This window comes from Ursus maritimus, unplaced genomic scaffold (genome assembly GCF_017311325.1).
Source record: "Ursus maritimus isolate PB19 unplaced genomic scaffold, ASM1731132v1 scaffold_22, whole genome shotgun sequence".
NCBI classification, from domain to species: Eukaryota; Metazoa; Chordata; class Mammalia; order Carnivora; family Ursidae; genus Ursus; species Ursus maritimus.
Window position 1 is genome coordinate 30,601,816 of NW_024424675.1, and position 23,586 is coordinate 30,625,401.

At 47.3% G+C, this 23,586-nt stretch overlaps 1 protein-coding gene and 1 non-coding gene across 3 annotated transcripts in view; one reads left to right on the forward strand and one right to left on the reverse strand.

The window, feature by feature from the left end:
• The window catches only part of PTPRT (protein tyrosine phosphatase receptor type T), a 1,014,747-nt gene that overhangs the window by 70,675 nt on the left and 920,486 nt on the right, over positions 1-23,586 (reverse strand). For both annotated transcript variants that reach the window (XM_040638323.1, XM_040638322.1), the window contains 2 exons: positions 17,954-18,144; positions 517-604 (listed from right to left, as the gene is read on the reverse strand). In XM_040638323.1, coding sequence (XP_040494257.1) covers positions 517-604; positions 17,954-18,144 — 279 coding nt within the window. The remainder of the gene's footprint in view (positions 1-516; positions 605-17,953; positions 18,145-23,586) is intronic.
• On the forward strand, positions 7,585-7,679 carry LOC121104681. Its single transcript, XR_005837030.1, has one exon. It is a non-coding gene; the product is annotated as a small nucleolar RNA SNORA17 (small nucleolar RNA).

A 23,586-nucleotide genomic window follows, 5' to 3' on the forward strand; every position in this document is an offset into this window, starting at 1 on the left:
AACTCCATGGCTAAGAGTAAGGGTGCCGAGCACCATGCAAAGGTTCATGTACCTTTTTAAAATGACCCTGTCTGTATTGTTTGTATCATTTCAAAGGTAAGAAAGTGAAGCTTAGAGAGGTCAGGTAACTTGCCCAGGGCCCCACAGCTGGGATTGAAGCCCAGGCAGGCTGACTCCACAGGGCTCTAACTGCTTCGCATCTCTGCCCTCGTCAAACCATGTATCAGGGGTGATTACAGGAATGTTAAAGCTTGTTGTCGAGCAAAAGACCATGACCTTGGATGTCTCCCTGGCTTCTGCACAACACATGCTTTCCTCCTGCAGGCTCAGGGCCACCAAGTGTCTTGGCCAACACAGGCCCTGCGTGGCATACGCTCACCTTACAACATCTGCCCCCCTAGCAGTGGGACAGGCAGAAGTCATGATGCCTTAAACCCTGCCCCTTGTGTGACCAGAGTAGCCTTGGACTCCTCTGGCCCCTGGGCTGGCTGCCCCTCAAACCCTCAGGGCTCTTACAGGATATGATGTTTCCATATCGATTCTTATTGCGGTTTTCATCCTCTTTGGCTGTGTCCCACGAAGCTGTCTGCCCCTCTGGTAAGGCCTAAAAAGGAAAGATAGAGTGGTTATAATGGCACGAGATAGGGGCTTTCTCCACGTGTAGATGAGCCAGGGTGGGGATCAGATCCACTGGGACGGGTCACTTTGTATAAAGTATTCTTGGATATGGCTTGGGGAGAACACAGACTTGGCTTCTCCATGGACTTATTCACTCATTCATTGACTCAAATATCATTGATGCTTCTGTGTGTCAAGAGCCCAAATCTGGCCCAGTAGGGGAGTCATTTGCTCATTAACTCATTCATTCATTTGACAGATATTTATCGAGTCCCCAGGATGTATTTGGTGCTGTTGTAAGTACTCGGGATACAGAGGAGTAGACAAAGTCCCCTTTAAGCTTCCAGTCAACTGGGTGACGCCGGAAGTGAAAGAGCAAACATACATAATGTCAGACTGTGGCAAGTGCTATGAAGAAAATTAAGCAGGGAGAAGGGACAGTGATGGGGGATGAGAATTTCTCCAGATTTTACACTCTGGGAGGGCTTCTCTGAGAAGGGAACAGTTACCCTAACTCCTTAATCACGTGAAAAAGCCAGTTGTGCCAAAAGCAGGGCATGCTTTCCAGGCAGAGGGAACAGCAGGTGCAAAAGTGGTAACCAAATGACCATATTCAGGGGTGAGGCAGGGAGAGCAGTGATGGGAGCATCTGGACAGGCTGGGACATGTCAGGCTATATAAGGTATCGTGGTCCCTGGTAAGGAGCTGAATATTATTCTAAGTGACACGGAAAGCCACTGGAGGGGTTAGGGCAGTGCAGTTAGCTGATCTGATTTAGGTTTTACAAAGAACATTCTGGCTCGTGTATGGGATGCAGGCCTGGGGAGGAAGCAGGGAGATCAGTTAGGAAGTTGTTGCAATGGTCCAGATAAGAGATGAAGGCACCCTGGACCCTTTATCAGGACGGTGACAGTAGATGTGATTATTTTCAGGATGTTCAGTTGAATACTGTAGATTTTGGTTCCCTCAGAAGCAGACTTGGAAATAAGGATTTGAATACGAGATCTTCTTTGGGAAGCAATCCTAAGGGGCATGGGCAGGAGAGTGGGGGAAATGATACAGTCATGGGAAGGAAGCCAGTACAAGGTACCCCAGTAAGCAAGTCACCACAGTGCACACCTAGGGTTTCATCTCACAGGCCCATCTCACATTGGGGTGTTTACCCACCAATTCCCATCTACCATTGGTTGAGGACAAGTCTTAGGAAACCCTTTGGCACATCTGCCATGCTCTGCAGGTAATGTGTGCATGAGTGTCGAGGGGACACAGGCAGCCAACACATCTGCTGTAGGTGTGGACTAGGAAGGACAGAGGGATGAAGGCTGACTCCTAGACTGTTGGCTTGAAGAAGCGAGTGGAGAGCCGTGGCATTTGAGGAGATGGAGAAGTACATGGGGAGAAAGAGACCAGGGAGGCAGGAATTACGTGCTGTGTTTTGGGCACATCAAGTGCTTAGAACGGCACCTGACATCTGCTGAGTGCCGCCTGCTTCTTGCCACGTTCCACACAGTAAGAACAACAGCAGTGGGAGCCACGTTTGAGATGACGATTCGACATCCAAGCTGAGATGCTGAGTAGGAAGTTGGACGTAGAAGTTCCCAGTCAGAACAGGGGGAAGGGTTGGGAGTCATCAATCCAGGAGGAGACAGACAAGTCAACAACCATGTGGAATGCTTATTTAATAGGGTTATGAGCCAAGTGCTATGGAAACACAGGGGAGGGTGTAGTCGCTGATCTCACGGAAGAGGAAGACGGGCATTCAAGGGAGCTCGAACAGCTGTAGGAAAGCTGCAGAAGCATGAAGGCCCGGCCACGTGTTGACGACTGTTTCCACCTGCCCCCAGTGGCATGGGCTGAATGCCCTGCCCATGAGCCCTATGCCGCTTCTGAGGCTGGATCTGTAATACCTTCAGTCTACACACCTCCCTGTCTGCAGTGCAGGGGAAACGTGCATCCGCTCATCCTGTCACACTAGCCTTGCCTTTGCCCATCCATCCCTTACTAGCTTCAGCCTAAACAAGCAGTCCGTAAGCCAAATGGTCAGAAACTCCACCAATCAGCGGGCTGTTTCACAGGCAGGCAGGACCACTGTCTATGAAAAGCCCAGCTCGTGCACGGTACCCCCTTTCTTGCTTCTAGTCTCCCATGTGTTAAGCCAACCCCGGGTGGGTCTTCTAGAGAAGACGATAGCAAACTTTCTATACTGGGTCAGAGAGTGGGCAGCACGGGCTTTGTAGGCCATGTCCTCTGGCCTGCAACCACTCATACACAAAATGCAAATGAATGGGCGTGGCTATGTTCTGACGAAGTTTTCTTTGTGAAACCAGGGGTGGGTTGGAGCGAACCTGTGGCTGTACTTTGCCGACCTTTTTTCTATAAGTGCGACCATGATCCTCAACTCTGCGGTGGTTGGGGAGGTAGAACCAGTGCTCGTTCTGCTACCTAGCCGTTCTAGATGGAATGGAGATGGGGTGGGAGGCCCTTGCCTGGGCTGCCTGGCTAAGCTGTGTTCTCTAACTTCGCTTCCCTCGGGGTTTCAGACTGAAGTACTAGAGGGTCTTCCCAGCTATTAATTGATCAGGATTTTGTTCTTTGCGTGTCACAAACCCTTAAGCATCCCGGAGGAAAAGCTAAGCAGGTGCTAGGCTCTGGGCACCAATCTCTGCCCTAAACCTGAGTGTGACAAAAGTGCCACGGAGATAGGAAAGTGCTCACTGCCTCTCCTCCTTCTCCTCGTCCTCTGCCTCCTCCTTCCTCCACATTACAAATGACCACCGCCCTGCATCCCCCTTGCCATCGGCATAGGGCATCTCTAGACCGCAAATGGTTCTTGCTTTTGCATGTAGCTCTCAGAACTCAGATTCCAGCCCCGGGGCCTCATTCTCCTGCCCCAGTCCAGTAGCACCGGCTGTTTCAGACAGCTGGCCAGGCCCATATATTCCTGGCTCTCTGCAATGGTGGGCCGTGACGGTCTCACTGGTAACACTGGACTTCTTAAGGTTTAAGTGTATACTCTGGGGGTGGATTTTCTACCCGAAACCCTGCGGCATTAAAAGCCAACTCTTCATTCCATCATACCCACCCCAAAGTGGTATGAAGCCAAGAATAGGACACTCCAAATGTTTTCATAATAATTTTTTGGGGAAAAAAAAAAATCTGTGGAGTACCTCCTATGTGCTACGGTTTTGGTTACAGTTCGTTGAAGGTTCTGTTATGGCTGTACATCAGAGCCCTCTGGGGGAACCTTATACCTCCCAAAGCCACAGCCCTGTGAAATTCCATCAGACTCTCTGGGGATGGGACACAGGCTGCCAGCAGTGTTTGAACTCCCCGGGTGACTCTACTGCACACCCACGGTTTTTGCAAATCGTGAATTTACCTGGAGAAACACTCTCCCATGAGCCTCCTCGCTGGTTTCTCTTGCTTTGGTTTTGTCCCTTCCAATCCACCCTCCACTGTAATCAGAGAGATCTTTCTAAAATGTGAATAGGACCCAGTTACTCCCCTTGCCATTACCTTTGGGATAAATTCCAAAGCCTTTGATACAAGGTCCCTAACAACTTCATCCTACAGGCCCCTCCAGCCTCATTTCTTGCCCTTATATTAATATTCCAAAGATAAGGAACTAAACGCAAGGCCACAGACAATTTCAGGCGTTCCCAACTTCTGAGACTGACTTTACGTATGTTCCCTCTGCCTGAAATTCTCTTCCACCTGAGTCCGCCTGGAAAACTCCTACATACCCTTTAAAACCCATGTCGGCATCTTCTGTTTTGTGAAATCTTCCCTGCTAACCCTCCCACCTCTCCACTTCATCCCCAGCTAGTCGGTCACTTTTATTATTAGATGGACTCCTTTGTATCCAATAATATGAAAGTCTTGTCTCCCAACTTGATGATGGGCTACTCCAGGAAAAGGGCAGCGTCTTATACATGCCTGTATCTCCAGAGCCCAATCCTGGCCTGTACTTCATATGTAGCTGAATCCCCTCTGGAATAAGTGAATGGATTGGACAGATGGCTGAAAACATTAGTGGGTGAGGTGGCTTCTGTGCATTCTCTTTAATCTCAGAGGTGTAAGTGACCTTGAAAACGTATCTGGTTGTGTTCCCTTCCACAGTGGCCTTCTGGGCAGTGGACAAGCTGATCCATAGCGTCTGCTACTTGGATGCCCTCAGTGATGGAGAGCTCACTACTTCACAATGCTTCCTGTCTCACTTATGGTCAGTTTGGACAGTATTTTGTTTCCTCTGCCTCCATGTACTTTGCCTTTGCCCTGCTCTGTGGGGGACCCTCAGAATTAGCATGCACCTCTGTGCTGCAACACAGCACAGATATGAAGATCCCTGTCCACCCCCAGATTTGGGAGTCGTCTCAACATCCAGGCCATACCCCTCAGGATGCACCCAGCATGCCGACATCCTTTGAAAAATCTTACGCTAAACAAAGCAGTTGTGATAAGTAGTCCTTCTCTGAGAAACCACACGGGCCTCTGACACAGCCCTGGGAGCCTCTGTGTCCCCTGCTGGGGCTGGGGGAGGAGGTGTGAGCCTGGGGGCTGTGATGCTGTTGACCGAGGTAGAGGAGGCAAGGCCTAACAGAGCCACCTAGGAGTAAGCAGTAATGACCCCCTTATTGGCAGACTTTGATCACATATCCATTTCCCTTTTTCGGGAGCTGCGATGTAACAGGATAACCTCTTGAAGGAAAAAAAATATGAAGGGGTAGAAGTATGAAAGAGAGACCCATCTCCATCTTCCAAGTGAGCCAGCCGAGGGGCATTATTTTTACATTAGCGGCTAGTTACAGGAGATTGACCAGGGAATGGCGGTGGTCATTAGGAGCTAATCACATTCTTTTCAAACCAAAATTGCCATCTCATTATATTCATCCATTATCAATCTCCGCTTTCCTCTTCTCATTCTCTTCTCCCGAGAGTGCGAGCTCTATTTTTACACTCCTCCCTGAGTGTGGAAATGTTTCCTACTCTTCAACAGTGTTGCTTTTCTAAGGCAATCATTTGGGGGATGTCCTAAAGGATGCATTTGGGGATGTCCTCATCCCTGGAGGGCTGAGCTGTGGTTTTCCTAGAATCCTCAAAAGTCAGACCTGGAAGGGTCTTCTGAGAAAACCATTGCCTCACTTCTTACTGTTGAACACAAACAATTTCACAGAATGCCAACATCAGGCGAGGCTACTCTGAGACCAGGATGGGGCAAGGCATACGCAGGACCACCACGTAGTCCTAACTAAACACAGAAACAGTATGGATATTGTCCAAGCCAAAAACAAACAAAACAAAACAAAACAAAACAAAACACCAAACACCCCCTATCCTGGCTAATAGGAGTGACTGCTGCTCCTTTGCCACTTACACCATTAGTCTCTGTCCAGTATCCCTTTCCTAGAGCTAGGATTTATTAAGGTCCCTAGTCTTACCACTGCCTAACGATGCCCAATCCAGAACAAAACCCCAAATCACCCAACACAGCCTGCAGCCTCCGAGCCCTTTCTCACGTCCTCTTCCTGAGATGTCCTGCAGTATTTCAACCTGGCTTGCTCAACTCCAGGTGTGTTCCGACGTGTCTCTCGTTGACGCATTTGGGCTGAACACTAAATGATGAGTAGAAGCCAGCTGTGGCAAGAGTTGGGAGAATATTCTGGGGGGGGGTGGGCAAGTGCAAAGCCCTGAGATGGAAGGAGCTCGGTGCGTTCTGGAGCTGGAAAGGGGGGCTCTCTGGGGTCTAGAGAATAACAGCAAGTGATACATAACGTGGACAGAGAGGGTGTGGCGCCAACGGCGGTCGGTGAACCACCACCAAGAATATGAGTTTTATTCTACGTCAATGAACATGCTTTGGACATGCTTTCAGGTGAGGAGGCTGAGCCGGGACCAGAAGCATGATAAGTGGCTAAGAGCTCTTGTCTCGTGACCCCTCCCTTCATCCTTGCTGCCAGGCTTCCCAGACTTTAGGATAAAATCTGATTTGGTGCCTACTCCAGACTAATTCTCCCTGTGACCGTGACCCACCCGCTCACCCATCCAGCCTTGCTCCCAGCCCCAGAGCTCAGTAAGCCAGACACTCATGTACCTAGAGAGACCCCGGTGGGGGTCATGGACTTTTCAGGCCCTGCTGTGCTGAGTCAGTCCCTCAGTTTCCCCACTTGCTACTTTAGTTCCCTGCTCTAACCAAGAACTGTCCCTGATGCCTGGCTGGTTCCTTCTACCTGCTGGTTTGGCTCTCCTGGGATAGGAGGGTCCTTTCTGAAGCTTGCCATCCTTCTTTGGATACTCTTCTTTGTACCTAAGCCTCCTTCAGTTTATGCACAAATAGTGAAATGTCAGAACACAGAGTTTCCAAGCGCAACTCACCTCCGATCTGAGGCTGGGAGTGTCCCGGTCCATTTCATTCCCCTGTTCACCCCCTACCCTCGGCCGATACTGTCAGTTATGATGCCCCTCTCACTCCCTTTGGTGTTATTATATCCTTGGAGATAACTGGATATGATATGCCCTGGGGGGCAGCAAAACCAGGCCGGGGAATGTTGACCAGGCACCTCCTGGCTACTGCCTCAGGGCACAGCCGAGGGCCTGCTTCCTCCATGAGCAGCCCAGCCTGCCCCGACTTCCCTGCCACCCTGCCCACCACGGCGTTCTCTCGGTGCAGGGAAGACTCCAGAGAGTCTCCCCCAAGAAGGCACCCTTTTCCCTGGGTCTTTCATTCATTTTTTTCTTGTCAAGAACACCTCTTGCCCACCAGCCATGCCTATGAGCCAGGGAAAAGACAGGGCTTTGCCTCGAGGAAATGTTTTGTCATTCCAAGTCTCAATGAACTTTTCTGAAAATTAAGTCAATAATTCGACCTTCCCAGCCCTGCCATGTCTCTGAGCCTGGTCCGCAGGCTGGGTGGGTGGGGACGGCTGCTCGGCAGGTGCTGGACCTGCTCGAGCCACGATCCAGTGTTTAGCTGCACCTGTGACGGGGAGGCAAGGAGGACGTGGCTATTTCTATGCGCAGTGCTCACAATACTGAGCACTCAGAACGGTTTATAGCCTAACAAGCTAAAATGCAAAGAACACACCCTTCAGGCTAGGGGTGGGGGAAGGGTTTGACTCTATGCGGCGGCATGGGGAATTTTCTGCCAATGGAACTCTTATGTATCTGGGTGTTTACGTGACTCTGTGCATTTGTTAAAACGTATGGAACTGTATACCTCTGCCCCCCCTCAATGGATTTGATAGCATGTAAATTAAAGAAAACGACAAACAACACCCCGTGGAGTTGGGTGATCATCAGTGACTACCCGGGGTAACCGTGCCTGGTGCACAGGTGTTTGGAGGCTCTTCCATCCCAGTCTTGCCTAAGGATGTGCTCTCGAGTGCCTGTGGCTTACTTCTGGAATTCACTCTCTGCCTCCCTTTGATCACGAATGTCCAGTTTATTGTCATAAGACCAAAGACGGGGGCTCCTTGCAACATCTGTCCTGGTTTGCCTTGGACCAAAGGGCTTCCCAGGATGTAGGATATTCATTTTAAAACTGGGACCATCCTGGACAAACTAGGACAAGTTGTTCACCCTAGGAACTGGTAAGACCGAGTATTCAAGAAGTGAGAAAGAGTTTCGTGGAGCTGTGGGAAGCTTACGGTCTGGTCTCCACGGAGGTCCGTGAGTTCAGTCAACACCCATGTTTACTGACGTCCGTGGGCTAGCTGTGGATGGGAAGGGCCCCCATGGATGGCTGTACTGGTTGTGCACAATGCTAGGGTGCCATGTCTGAGGGAGCATCATACATCTGGTAGGCACGATACGTTTCTGTATATATTATGAACAAGTATCTTGAGACAGGTGCACTTTTGCTCTTTCACCCAAAGGAGCTGTATGAGTTAGTGGCGGCCCTGGCAAAGCCCAAGCTTGCAAAAAACTCCTCTTTCTGAGCTGAAAAGCCCATGCCTTAGGGATTATAAATGTGGATAGAGAAGGCAGGAGAGGATGACTAATGACATCTACTCAGAGTGGTATCAGGAGAGCAAATATTATTGCGACCATGTCACTAAATAGACGATAATTTATGAGTTCTGCTGGGGAAGCAGAGCAGAAAATCAGATGGCAGCGAGATGGGGTATCTGTCTGTGACAGCAGCTCTGATCAAGGCGGAAGAGTTGAGTGCGTGTCTGTGTGTAGGGTCACAGAGCACCATTTAAACAGCCCCCATTAAAAGCCACAAGGTCTCTTTTAAAAACAAATTTTAGGACCGTGGTTCTCAAATTTGGTGGTCATTCACAAATCCAGAGGTCTGGGCCCTGTCCTATGTCAATGAGCCTGCGTCTTAATGTTCTTTCCTAACTCTCCAGGCCATTCTGACACGGCACAGTTTAAGAACCACTGTCTTAGGCACTAAAGTAAATGGAAACAGCAGATTCCTGGGGAAGAGTCAACTTAAATTTTAAGGCAGATACTCGGGGCCCCTACAGAGACAGCCCAGAGATGTGACAGTCTTTCTACATTGGTGTCTTTCTTTAAGAAATACTACCTTTTTCTCTCTCAAGTAAATACATAAAATCTTTTAAAAAAGGGCGAGGGGGAGTCTGCTTCTCCCTCTGCCTCTCTTCCTGGCTTGTGCTCTCTCACTCACTATCTCTCTCAAGTAAATAAATAAAATCTTAAAAAAAAAAAAAAAAAGAAATACTGCCTTTTTTTTCCTGGATAGAACTATTCTTAATTACAAAGATTTCTGCCAGCACTGTGTAATTCAGTGAAGCTGATATTTAGTATTTATATACTATTTTGCAGATGGTTTGGAGAACAGAGAGGAGTAAGACTGCCCCTGCCTTCACGAAAACTCTGTCTCCTGGGGAAGCTCACACAAGGGTACCTCTTTTCCTCCCAGCTCTGAGCCTATGATCTGGTAGGGGGCAGGTCCCTGCATCCCATTCTAGTCTACTGACATGTGGTCCCCTCCACACACTGTCTCCATCTTTGTGCACAAGCTTCTGGGTGGCTGTCTCTGGGCCAAAAGCTCTTTCTTGAAACAAAGTCAGCCAGAGTTAAGGGAGGGCTGTTAACAGGCATGACTGTTGCCTTGTTAATTCTGTCCAGGAAAACTGGGCAAGGGGTGTAAAATTCCTCTTTATCTCCGCAGCTGGTTTCATTTTTATTTTTTTTCATGGGCGGGCATCTTTGTTTCTCTTCTAAGAACTGGCTTCAACATTTTAATTCTTTCATGTTTCTGAGCCCCTGCATGCTGTGGTTCCCTCAGCCATACATGCTTTCCCTCCAACCAGCCTTCTTCTACTTTTCTTCAACTCAGTGTCTCATCTTTTGTGAAGATTCTGATTGATCTTGGCAGTAATAACTGACAAAAAGCGAAAACACTACCACCACCACCCACATTCGTCCTGGGCTGGCCTTACCTACGTGCCGCTAAGCATCGTAACCGGGGTTTGTTATGTAAGTACAAGGTGTAGTAAGACCATGGTCTTCCTTTAAAGTAGGGTCTTCATTTCCTCTGCTGAGCTTTCTGACTATCTCCAGGGCTCCAGCAGTGCAAGGGACACAGTAGGCACTCAGTGTTTCTGGCCAAATGAAGGAGAAACATATACACCAGCAGGCTACGGAGTCCACGCTATTCAGTCAAGTATTTCACAGGAGGTGAGAAGGGGACCCAGGGATGGACAAGTTCTGGTCAAGACCACCCAGCATGTCAGGAACAGATTGAAAACGAAGTCTTGACTCTTGGTCAAGGGATTTTTCTCTGGTACCATCTAAAAATTACTCACTTGGTTGGGGAGAGCTCTCATATCAAATGCAGAAAATACTGTTTGTCAGGTTACACAGAGAAGTAGAAAATAAAAATAGGCTCAAAGGAAAGCACTGAGTTAACAGTCTCTCCTACATGAATTTTTTCTTGCTAGAAAATCTTTCAAGTCCGAACCCACATGGTTTACTGATGTCTTTGGGCCACCCTCTGAAAATGGCCCATTTTCTCCTTAGTTTAGTCCACAGGGAGTGGAGTGAAATGAGCAGGTGGAGTCCAGGTCTTCCTATTTTGGTCACTGTGAGTTCCCAGAGTTGGAGAACAGCCATGGTTTTCCCTTTCATGATTGGGGCACATGCTGCTAATTCCCCAGGCCCCTCCCCAGAATCCCTCTCAGTCGAAAATTAAGGAGGGGGACCAGAATCTCTTAGGAGTTGCCTGCCAGGGGGATGCTCTGTGACTAATCTTATCAACTGAGGAGAGAAAAAGTTGTGGGAGAAGCAGCAGGAGGTCTACTCTGCCCCTGCTCAGGTGGCTCTGAGCAGAGAGGGGGGACTGGGGTGTGCTGAAGGACTCATCTCCATGGTGACGCCCCATGCAGAGGCTGCCTGCCACCATCACCCACAGCTGACTAGGAGAAACATGGCAACCCCGGCCTCATCTCACAGCAGACATGCATGTGGCATGTCTGTCCAGAGCTGGAGAATGAACAAATGTTTGCTCTTCATTAGGCTGTACCCTATTCCTCACAGCTGTTCCTTGTTGCCTTAAATAGTCTTAATGGGGCTGTAATAACCAGATACCTTCTGGTCACCCTACTGGGCTCATCATTCATTATGATGACAGACTGCCTGGATTGGACTGGGATTAAAATGCTTCGCTTCTCTCTATGACAAAGTCACCCCTTCCTGTTGTTTCGCATCTTCTTCGAGCCTGCTACTCTTCTGACCGTGATGATGCCTGGGCTTACCGGGCTCACAGACAACTCCTCTCTCCAGCCAACATCTCCTGGCATTTGTTGGCAGCCAAGGGTTTTTGCTTTGTAACTGGGGAAGGTGGGAGAATCTGGGCTGGGAGAAATAGGACCGGAAGAGGGACGACTCTGCAGTCCAAGACTGTGTGCAGAAGGCCTCCCGGCTTCAATGTGGCTGGGTTCCATCGCCTCTGAGAGGGGGTATCACATGCCCCATGGCATCAGAGGTGACCAGCAGCAAGTAGAGTAGGTGAGGTGATGGGTCTGGGGGCACAGGCAAGCCATGCACTGGGAACTCCATGGGTCTCCTCAGACCAGTGTCCCTTAACCTTGAAAGTACATTATAGTTACCGGGAGAGCTTAGAAAATACAGATCTCCGGATCCCACCTCCAGGAGTTCTAATTTGACTGGTCTGAAGAACAACGTGGGCATTGGTGTTTTTAAAATTTCCCTACATAATTCTAATGTATGGCCAAGACTGAAAACCTCCAGGCCTCATATTAGTATGTGAGGTGCAGTTAATTTGCCTTAGGTCTCCTTGAGTTTCTGGGAACCCAGGGCTCCTGGTCAATCATGGTTGCTAGGACTGGAGATGTAACTATGGGGGTGGTAGCCCCAGAAAGGGGTCCAGTGGGATGATATATCAATAGCAGGGAGATCCAGCTGGCCTGGACAATTAATTCCTACCTAGGCTCACAAAATATGTGGGACAGAAGAATTTTTTAGATCACTTGGCCAATCGCTTTTCCCTCATTGCCTAAATATGGAAATGGAGGCCCAGGAAGGAGAATGACCTGCCCAAGGTCACCCAGATACTTAATGAAAGAGACAGGACTTGAATCTAGGCATTTTGACTATTAGAACGATTCATACATGACTTCAAGTCATCGAACTTAAATTATATATATTGAGAGACTCAAGTTTACACGCTAAAGAGCATGAGCTGATTTTATGTCTCTACATGAGAGAATGTGTGTGGGCTTGTCTGGGCTCTGGGCCCAGTCTCCTGGTTTGAGCAATTCCATCCTTTCCTTCAATTAGTGTCCCAGCCGCCTACCCGCCTACCTGCCCCTGGTTTCCCTGCTCTGATCTATGCCAGACAATTACATCTAAAATGCTAATTCAACTTTAAAAAATGCTGCTCCCTTCCATGATTCTGCATGACCACTAGAATAGAATCCAAACTCCTTAGCCTGACAAATGTCCCTTTGCTTCCCTACCCCAGCCTGGTCCTTCTGACAATTCCAGCCCCATCTCCCTCCATGCTTTGTGCACCAGACATAGTTTGTGTGCCACATTGCTTCTGGTTCTCTTCACTCAACCTGCCATATGTACCTCCACGCCACAGCCTGGTCTAGTCCCTCTGCCCAGAACACCCTTCTTTGCTTTCATTTGATTATTCCTGTTGTTCAAGCTTTGGTTCAGGCTTTATGTCTTCTAGAAAGCCAATGGCCATCCAGCCCCAGGCTAGGCTGAATACACGCCACCCCTCAAGGGTTCCCATAGTCCTCTGTGACATTTTGCCAAGATATTGAAGTGATCAGTTTATATGCCTGTGTCTAAGAATAGGCTCTAAATTCTCCCAGAAGGCAAGGGCTCTATCTCTTCTCATTTCCTAGAGCTTAGTAACGTCTGGTCTATGGAGAGTACTCACACATTGAGCCGAAATTCCACAAGGCTCAGTCCTTGGTTATCATCTCTGTCGATGCTCACTGGCCTCATGACTTTGAGCTGTCTTATAGCTTTAATATCATCTATGTGACAGGAAGTCCTGAATTTTTCTCCCCAACTCAGGCTTCTTTCCTAATTCCAGAATCATATATCCAACTACCTACCATCCTTCTCCACTAATGGTCTAATAGGCATCTCAAACTCAGTTCAAAAATGAATTCCCAGTTGTTCCACTGGCCCCAAGTCTGTTCTCCCATGGCTTCCCCATATCTGTCAGTGGCAACCCCATCCTTCCAGTGGCTCAGATAATAGCCCTGGAGTCACTCTTGATTCCTCTCTTTCTTTCACACGCCATGCCAATGTGCTGGAAAATCCTGTTGGTTCTATCTGTAAGATATATTCACAATCCAACCATTTCTCACCACCTCCACTGCCACACCTTGTTTGTATCTCACCTGGGTTACTCACCTTTGTCTCTCACATGGGTTACTGCCATGGTCTCATAACTGGTCTCCCTGACCTTCCTGTGTCTCTTCTCAACATAGTAGCTAGGAGGAGTATTTCAAAATTATGTCAGATGATTATTTGCCTTCTCAAAATTCTGCACTGGCTTTCCCTTTCATTCAGAGTAAAAGCCAAAGTCCTTACAATGGCTTATAAGGCACTATGTGGTTAGATGCCCCTTTATTTCTCCAATGTCATCTTCTATTACTCTACTCATGTCACCCTTAGCCTCTTTGTACTTCCCTGATCTGAAACTTTCTTCCTCTAGATTTCTTCCACCATGTCTCTGCTCAAACCTTATCTTTTAATTAAGGGCTACCTTTCTACCCTATTTAATTTTGGAACCCCACTTCCCTTATGTCCCTGGAATATACCATCTCCTTTCCTTGCTCCGCCCCTTCTTTTTCCATGGTACTTGTGGAAGACTGTATCATCCAAAGATTGTATTTTCCAATATCTCCTGTTCTGCATTCTCTTTTAGAATATTGCAACTGCCTCTCTGTCTGTCAACAGATGGAGTCTAATTCCCCTTCCCTAGAATAAAGGCAGTTATTACTTGCTTATGACCAATACAATGAGATAATAGTGATGCTTTATGACGTCCAAGTTTAGGTCACAAGGGATGATGTACTTTCTACTTTGTTAGCTAAGAGGTTCGCCTTTGAAGCTATGAGCTACCATGTAAGAAGTCCAACATTCTGAGGCTACCATGCTGTGAGGAAGCCCAGGCCACCTGAAGAGGTCATGGATAGGTGTGCCAGCTGGCAATCCTACTGAGATCCCAGCAGACAGCCTGCAGCGATCATTAGATATAAAAGTAAAGACACTCTATGATGATTTCAGCCCTGGCCCTAGAGCCTTCCATGTCAAGCTTTCAGGCACTGAGGAGCAGAAGCAGACCCTGTTGTGCCATGTCCAAATTTCTGACCCACAGAATCAATGTGCACAATACATTAATTGTTTTGTGCCACTAAGATTTGGGGTAGTTTCTAACAGAGCAAATAGGACGTTTCCCTGTGTAACAAACGACATTATTTTTTAACATATTGCACTAAGTGAATTGTTATAAAATAACTTTGTTTTTGGTCTGAATTCACACATTTAATTTTTTTTGTTTCATAGCTACAGTATTCACAAGTCATTCCCCCTTATTTGTGAGCATCGAGAATGGTGAAAATAGCCTTCATTCTGTATCAGCATGCATTCGTAAGACATTTTTCTGTCCTCTTGTTGAAAAACTAGAGAATATTACTCAAGTATAGAAGCTGTGCACACTTCGCCCACTCTGACATCAGCCTAGGTCTAGGGTGAAGAGCGCTGAACCTCTTCTCCAAGGCTTTTAATAAAATAAGACTGTTATATATTTCTTGTTTCTCCTGTTAGAACATAAGCTTCATGAAGGAATGGGCCTTTGTCCATTTTGTTCACTACTGTATCCCAAATATCTAGCACACTCCTTGGGAATAGTAAATACTCAGCAAATATTTACTGAACGAATTTATACATGATTATAAAGCTGAACTGAATCTTAGAAGACACAGCTTTGCTAAAGCTGAGAGGTCCCTTATTTTTAAAAAATATTTATTTGAGAGAGAGAGCATGAGTGAGCATGAGTGGGAGGAGGGGCAGAGGGAGAGAGAGAATCTCGAGCAGACTCCCCACTGAGTACAAAGCCTGATGTGGGGCTCGATCCCACAACCCTTGAGATCATGACCTGAGCCGAAATCAAGAGTCAGACACTTAACCGACTGAGCCAGCCAGGTGCCCCTCAGAGGTCAACTTGTATGTCAACTTGTCACACCCACTCATTTGTATGAGAAACAAAACGACACAAAACTGAGCAGGAATGACAGGCAAGAAAGCACCCACAGCGTGCTGGTTTGACAGTAGGACTGGAGGCCCAGGAACCTTATGTCTACAACAGGGCACAGTCTTCAAGGAGAACTGTGACTTCAATGCTCATTACGTGGATTCCAGACATCGTGGGAGCTTTGATGATCAAAGCAGTATCCAGATAGAGTCTAGGAACGGGGACGGACACATTGTGGAAAGATTCCCATAAAGTAACGTTTCCTAATTAACCTTCGGTTAATCAGAAAAGGTGTTAACTTAGAAGCTAACCATCCCAGTTAACTGCTTGATACAATTTGAACAGACTGAACGCAAGGCTAGTCTAGTTAGCGAGGTTTCCGTTTGGCGTCTAAATGACGGAACCACGTGCAGTGTGTTCTCTCTCATTATAAAAGTAGACCGTTCCCATGCTAGAAAGTTTGGAAAATGCAAAAAGGCACAAAAATAAATTTAAAAATCAACCCAAATCCTACCATGCAGGGATGGATACTTTCCAAAAATATATCATTCTGGAAAGAAAGGCACCGAAGGAGTCAAATGTATGTGTATTTTCGTTTTCAAGTGTTAGACTGCAGGTTCTAGAACAGTGTTCCTCGGTCTTTGACTATTTGTTCCCTTTCTGATAAGTCACCTGTCTCCCTTAATGTTATTCAAATCTTTTTTTTTTTTAAAGATTTTATTTATTTATTTGACAGAGATAGAGACAGCCAGCGAGAGAGGGAACACAAGCAGGGGGAGTGGGAGAGGAAGAAGCAGGCTCCTAGTGGAGGAGCCTGATGTGGGGCTTGATCCCACAACGCCGGGATCACGCCCTGAGCCGAAGGCAGACGCTTAACCACTGTGCCACCCAGGCGTCCCAATGTAATTCAAATCTTAAAACAAATGGAAGAGTAGGACTGATGACTTATTAAGCCCTCATGGCACTGAATGTGCCTTTAGGGACAGCACACTCTCTCCTGACATTCGCTCGCCAGTCAGATCTACACAGGGGAGCATAAGCACGCGTGTATAACACTGTCAGGGGCTGGGACTATTCAAAGAAACCCCTAGGAAATAAGGCCCAGGGATGGGAAGTGACGAGACCATCTCCTTCAACTATTATTCCGATTTCCTCCAAAATTTGTAGACTGAGCATATGAAAAATGCTCTTTTACTTGGACCATATTTGAAATTAAACGTACGTTCTCTTGAGCTGATCATTACTCACCTCCATTGACATAAGCGTTTTTGTTCTCATAAATGTGTCAAACATGCCCCCTGCCACCGTCTTTTATAGTCTCGTAAAGTTTTAGCACCGGACAGGCCCCTTAGAAATCACCTTATCCAAACTCTCCATTCAACTAATAAAGAATCTTAAAACTCAGGTAGCAAAATGATATGCTAATATCACACAGTTTATTGTCTTGGAATCTGGCTGTCTGGACCCCCCAGTTTAGCACCATTTCATGACCTCATACAGCTTGTGAAATACTGCTTTGTAAGCTCTTTCTCAGAATATAGTCTGAGAGATAAACTTAGTCTGCATTATCGAGAATTCCAAATGTGTAGAGTCTGAGTCAATGTGTTCCCACTGCACACAGTGTAACCGAAGCAAGCATATTTGGGGCACATGCTGCATGTGAAAAAAAAAAACCCACAAAAAACGAGTACATATAACGCAGAACCTGGCATACAGTAGATGCTCGAAAGATATTTTGGGAAGGAAGGAGGAGACAGAGAGAGAGAGAGAGAGAGAGAGTAAAAGGAGAATCAAAGACAGAAAGGCTTGTTTTCAGAGCTGGCTTCAGGCGGAGGCTTGCAAAATTCCTCTGGGGGCGTGAGGTGCTCTTTAGTTCAGGAAAACATCTTAATGAGTTTTTCCTCCTATTTTATTTTACTCTTTGTAAAAGGTGAGGCCTAATGGGCAAGGCCTGAGACAAAAGGCCAGAGGCAGAGAAAGCTGAGTTGTTCTGCATAATAGTAAGGGGAGTGTAGGAATTCTTTTCCAGGCTGCTGGGAAAAAGAGAAAAAAAATGAAGATTTTGAGGACAGTGAGGAACAGAGACAGGTGGGAGGGAGTGGACAGACATGCGTCAGGAGAGCAGAACCTCAGGAGGACTTGTAGTCAGGCGCTTTCTGTACTGCAATCCTTCTCTTATTCTCCAGGCCTCACAGCCACCACTGCTCACAAAGTCCTTTGCATTAGCGATGCTGGGGAAGGGGCACAGAGAGAGAGAAGACAGCAGACACCAGAGGCAAGACTGACTTGGTGCGGGTGTCCGGTGGGTGTTGAGATCACAGCGGAAGCAAGATAACGAGGCCAGAGGTGACTACGAGCAAGCAGGTCTCCCAGAAATCACGGGCTGGCGTTTTTTCTTTTTCTTTTTTTTTAACAACAGGTAGGATGGGGTTTGAGCCATTCTGTCTTCCTGTTGCAGGAAGGTATGAATGCAAACTGATTCAGTAGGTCTGGGTGGGGACTGAGATGGCACCTTTCCAGCATGCCCCCCAAGTGATGCTGACACTGCTGGTCTGGGGACCACACCTGGAGTAGCAAGCATTTAGCACCCATAAAACTTCTGTGCCCCAGTTGGGCTCTTACCTCATACTCCTCCTTGAACCCGTAGCCCTGGCCTCTCTTCATCTGGGTGATGTGCTGTAGCAGGTCAGCCACCCGGATGGCGGGCTGGAACTGGTCCCGGGGGTAGCTCATCTCCACGGGGTCGCAAGCCCGGTAGGGGTGAGTCTGGATCGTGAGGGTAGGCTGGGACAGCTCCCCACGGCTGCCATCTGCTTGGAAGAGAAGGAGGCAGAACACACATCACCTATGAGAGGTTTGTCCTCTGTCTTCCCTGCCTCCCCCACCCGGGCAGGGGAACTAACGCAGGACTCAGGTGGTCAGGAAGCTGCAGGAAGGACAGACACACCACTTCCCTCGCATGGCTGTGGTGGCTGATTTAAAAATCAAAACAACAAACCAACTACGGAACACAATAACCCTTGGTTTGTTTCTATTCCAAGGGTGCATATCGGTGCAGCGGAGAGAAAATTCCAGGTTGGCTGTCATCCTCTGCCTGTCTCAGTCCTTCCTGCAGGCTTGACAAGGGTGGTCCCGGCCAATCACGGCCAACCCCAGAGCAAGTGAGAGGCCAGACAGCTGCTTAGGAATGAGCATGCCTGGGAATCATCTCTGGCGCCTGCCTGTAGCTGAGACGAGCCCCGGGTCACGGGAGGTGAGAGCCCCGGGTCACGGGAGGTGAGAGCCCCGGGTCTGCTCCTGGTTCATTTGCCTACATCCTTGAGAGGAACTGAAGCCAGTCTTGGACCCCCAACCGATAGTAGGGACTCTGACCCTCTCATCTGCTCTCTCCAGCTGTGGGCTCTACAAAAGTGATCGCCTTCTGCTTACGGTCTAGTTTCCCCACCACTTAATATTCTTGATCCAGGAGTGTCGCTGAACCTACCTGGCAGGTAAGGAAGCCCAAATCTCTTCCTTTAGTCTGGCCAGCTACTTCTCCCAGGCCTGGGTCCTATACCCCATCTCCTTTATCCAATCTCTCCTTGATAGAAGATCTATACTCTCCTTGATAATAATCTTCATGCCCACTGAGCTGTTCTAAGTGCCCTCTGCTAGCTCGGCCACCCTGGAAACTAACCTGCTGAGGTTAGATGTCAATACCCTTGTTCCCCTTGGACCAGAACAACCACATTCTTGCCCTACTGACTCCTTGGCAAGCATACATTGCTGGTCTTTCAGGGCCAGTTCGTCTTTGTCACAATCATCGAGGCTTGGTTTCCCCACCTCCTCCCAGAGACATGGACAGTCTGTGCCCTAGACCCTCCTGTTGTGGCATGCATGAGGTGAGAACTGCCGTATTTGATGTGACTCACCCCAGTGTTTTCAGGTCCCGCAAGGTACCCATGTAGACTCCATTAAGCCTATGCCATGTTTACTCCCTGGGAGGCTTTAGCATGTATTCCTGACTTTCTGCAACTTGTCTTTTTAAAATTCATGTTTCCTTTAGCTTGTGTGTCGCTCATGTCACAATAATCCCCCAGACATTGATTCTGTACACAAAAGTGAAATTTTCTATGTGACAGCAAGAGCAAAACTGTTCCAAGCAAGGAAAGGATTGCCGATGGAAAGATCTAGAGTATACAGGTTTACGTACAAGGAAGAAGGGCCTAGGTGAGATGTTAGCACAGCTTTCCTGACTGCACAGAAGAATAATACTGCTTACTTCTTCTCCTGGGATTGTAGGTAACAGGTGGCACATCTTCACTGGCATTGTTTAAATGTAGCACTTTGCAAACATGGGGGCTGCTTCCCCTCTCCACTACACCCTTGGGATCAGGAGTCAGATTTATTGAGAACTCGCTCTCAACGTGCCAGGGACGGTGGTAGGCACTGGCAACGCGCAGCACATAGATTTCACCCTCAAGACTTGATAGTCTAGTATGGCGCATACATCGGAAGAACGCTCTGAAGCACGAGGACAGAAGCTGGAGAAGCCAAGCACACTGAGGGAAGAGCAGGGAGGCTGGGATGGAGGGAAGGTGGTGGGTGGAAATGTGAGGGGGCAAAGCTGCAAGAGATGATGAGAAGTAGGTCAAGGGGGCTGTAAATGGGTGAGAATCTCCAAGCCAGTGGGAAGCTGCTGAAGGCTTTTAAGAATTCCTCTCTTTAAGGACACGCTATTTTTCTGCAGGTGTCCCAGCTGTCATAGATATGAGGCCTCCTTCCAGTGAACATCGCTCCTGTGACGCTATGGTGGGCTTGGGGATGGGGAAGAGGTACCTGAATTTGCTTCTCTGGATGCTACACTTCACAATTCCCAGGAAAATATGAGCTGGAGTCAGTGCCCCGAGCCCTGTGAGTATCTCCCACCTAAACCACCAGCACATTATGGGGACAGGTGTCTTCAGAGACCCGTGGTCTCCAAAGGCCCTGGGGCGTGGACTGCCCGGGAGGCCGGCTCCCTGGCAGAGACAGGCATCTTGGGAATGGGCACCTGGCAAATTTTGTGAGATGCCAAATGTTTCCCAAACCAATATGGATATTTTCCCTAAACACATTGCTAGACAGACTGTAAACTTGGTGTCAGCAAAACCAACACTGGAAAGGAAAACAAATGCATTTGCAATTTAACAACTTGTATCGCTGTAACATTTGTAATAATGTCAACGCTGGTGCTAATGATGTTATGAAGACTCAGAACCAAGGGGCTTTCAAGGTTTATTAATTCAACTAGTTGGACTCCCCTTCCCAATGTATCTTACCTCACCTATTCCCTTATTAACCTCCGATAACGCAGAAGTGATGCCTTTTATCACACCCCATTTCACCAGACGCACTATACTTAATTTCCCATCATTAGGTTTAATGAAAACCCAATTTCACAACTCACTTCTCTCAGGAACCTACAAGTAATGCTACGTTTTTATCAGCCCCAATTAAAAAGCGTTATGATGTTCCTATTCGAGAGGGAGCCTTAAAAGTAATGTGCGATTCGGCTGCTAATTCAACAAGGGCGCTAGAATTCACATGCTGCTCGTAAAACGTAACTCAAACCAGCTGGCCCAGGGAGAGAACACTGCTCATTTTTCTCCTCACCAGACCCTTCATTTCCATGCCAGTTCAACTTCTCATGTATGGGTCTTGCATGTTTATCACACAATCATATTCTGGATGTCTTCTGCACTCTTCTATAGCTCTTGCCAAAGCCTGTGAATCCCCCTGCAACTTCTGTGGCTGCCTGCGAGGGGCTGGTGGGTGATGCGTCTGAATCGCCAGTCACCACCGTCCCTCTACCGGTTCCCCTTCCTTCTGGACTCGACCTTTCTTTTTTTTTTTTTTTTCTTTTCTTTTTTCTTTTTATCCCCCTGCTACCAGCCATTATTGATCTCCCTCTGGCTCCAGCCACATATTTCCAATTACTTGCTAGGAACTGCCACTCCAATTGGCTAACAAATATTGACTGAGTACCTATATTGTGCGAAGCATGGGGTTAGATACCGCGTACATACAGGAGGGTGGAGGGAAGTGTGTTCAGAGGGAGATAAGCACGCCATAGTCCTCGCAGGAAAGAAGAGATAAGGTGTGCATAAACAAGTCTAACAAAGGTGGGAAGGGACAGGTGCCCGGGAGATGGGAGGGTGATGTGCTGTGGAGCTGGGCAGCACATCTCAAACCGCAGGCACTCACACCCCACCTCTGTGGTTTTTGCCATAACTATGTACAACCTACATCAGCTCTGTCTGATGGAACTTCCCACGATGATGGAAATGGTCCATTATCTGTGCTGTGCAGTATGATAGCCACTAACCACAGGTGGCTCCTCAGCATGTGAAATGTGGCGAATGTGACCAGGGAACTGAATTGTAAGTTCTGTTTAATTAATATCAGTTTAAATATCCATATGTGGCTTATGGCTACTGTATTGGGCAGCACAGATTTAGAGAAAGAAAAAGGGAAATAGCACTTGAGTCACATAATAGGGCAGAGAGGTCCATGGAAATGTAATGTAAGCCATATAAGTAATTTAAATTTTTTTTTAAAATTTAAGTTCAATTAGCCAACATATAGTACCTTATTAGTTTCAGATGTAGTGTTCAATAATTTATCAGTTGTATTTAACACCCAGTGCTCATCACATCATGGGCCCTCCTTAACGCCCATCACCCCATTACCCCAGCCCCCCACCTACCTCCCCCCTGACCCCAGCAACCCTCAGGTGACCTCGGCCGCAGCAACTTCTTGCTAAACACGTCTCCAAAGGCAGGGGAAACAAAGAGAAAATGAACTATTGAGACTATCAAGATGAAAAGCTTCTGCACAGCAAAGGATACAGTTAATAAAACTAAAAGGCAACCTACAGAATGGGAGGAGATATTTGCAAAGGACTTATCAGATACAGGGCTAGTATCCAAGATCTATGAAGAACTTATCAAACTCAACACCCAAAAACCAAATGATCCAGTCAGGAAATGGGCAGAAAACACGAACAGACAGTTCTCCAAAGAAGACATACAAATGGCCAACAGACATGAAAAAATGCTCCACATCCCTTGGCATCAGGGAAATACAAATAAAATTTTCTTACAGCAACATTAAATAAGGTAAAAGGAATAAGTGAAATTAATTTCAGTCCTAGATTTTATTTGATCCAATACACAAAATAGTATTTCAACACAGAGTCAGTATAAAATTATTAATGACATATTTTACACTCTCTTCATACTAGGGCTTTGAAATCCATGTGTATTCTTCACTTACTTTAAGTGTAGCCTGATCTCAATTCAGACTAGCCATATTTCCAGGGCTCAACACCAACAGGTGATTGGCAGACGGTGCAGGTGGACATAGACTTATCCAAAGCCAAGTCAAGTTCTCAAGAGAGCTGTTTCAGAGCTACAGTGAACTCCAAAGACACCAATCCAGTGGAGGTCAGCTCCAGGACAGCACTGCCCGACAGGGCATTTCACGATGACGGAAGCGTTCTATGTTTGCGCTGTTCAAGATGGTGGCCGCTAGCCACCTGTGGCTATTGAACAACTGAAATGTGGCTTGTGTGACTCAGGAACGGAGTTTTTACTTTACCTTAATTTCAATTTAAGTTGAAATAGCCATGTGTGGTCAGTGGCTACTGTACTGAATAGAGTGCATCTATACGATAATGTCTTAAATTCTTTTCCCACAACTCTCCACTTTTAACTTTATTTCATTATGAAGGATAACCAAACATAAAGTCATGGGTGCAATATGCCAGTTTTTCTTTCATGCTCACTAAAACGTTCACCTAACTCTTTCAGAAACAGCCTGACCATGTCCCACGAGAGGAACATGATCCACACCCTGAGAAATGCTGTGAGTCTGGGTCCCAGAATCAGACAGAATGGAGTTGGCATTTTTAGTCAACCAGTTATGGGCTGTGTGATCTTGGCCGTGTGACTACGATTTCTGAGCTCAATGTTTTCATCCAGAACAGAGCGAAGGTCAGTGTGAGGACTTGAGGAGAGACCGCCTGCAAGCATGTGGACAACGCCTGGCTTCTACGAAGCCATGAAGAAACATTAGCTGCTCTGATGTTGGACAAGCTCTGCTGTTCCGCATGAGAGAATCTCAGACTGGCTAGGGCATCTGGAGAGTCTTCTAGGGCTTCTCTCTTCTTTCCTTCATGACACACTCCATGGCCATCTAAATATTTTACTCCATTCCTAGTTCGAGTCCTCATG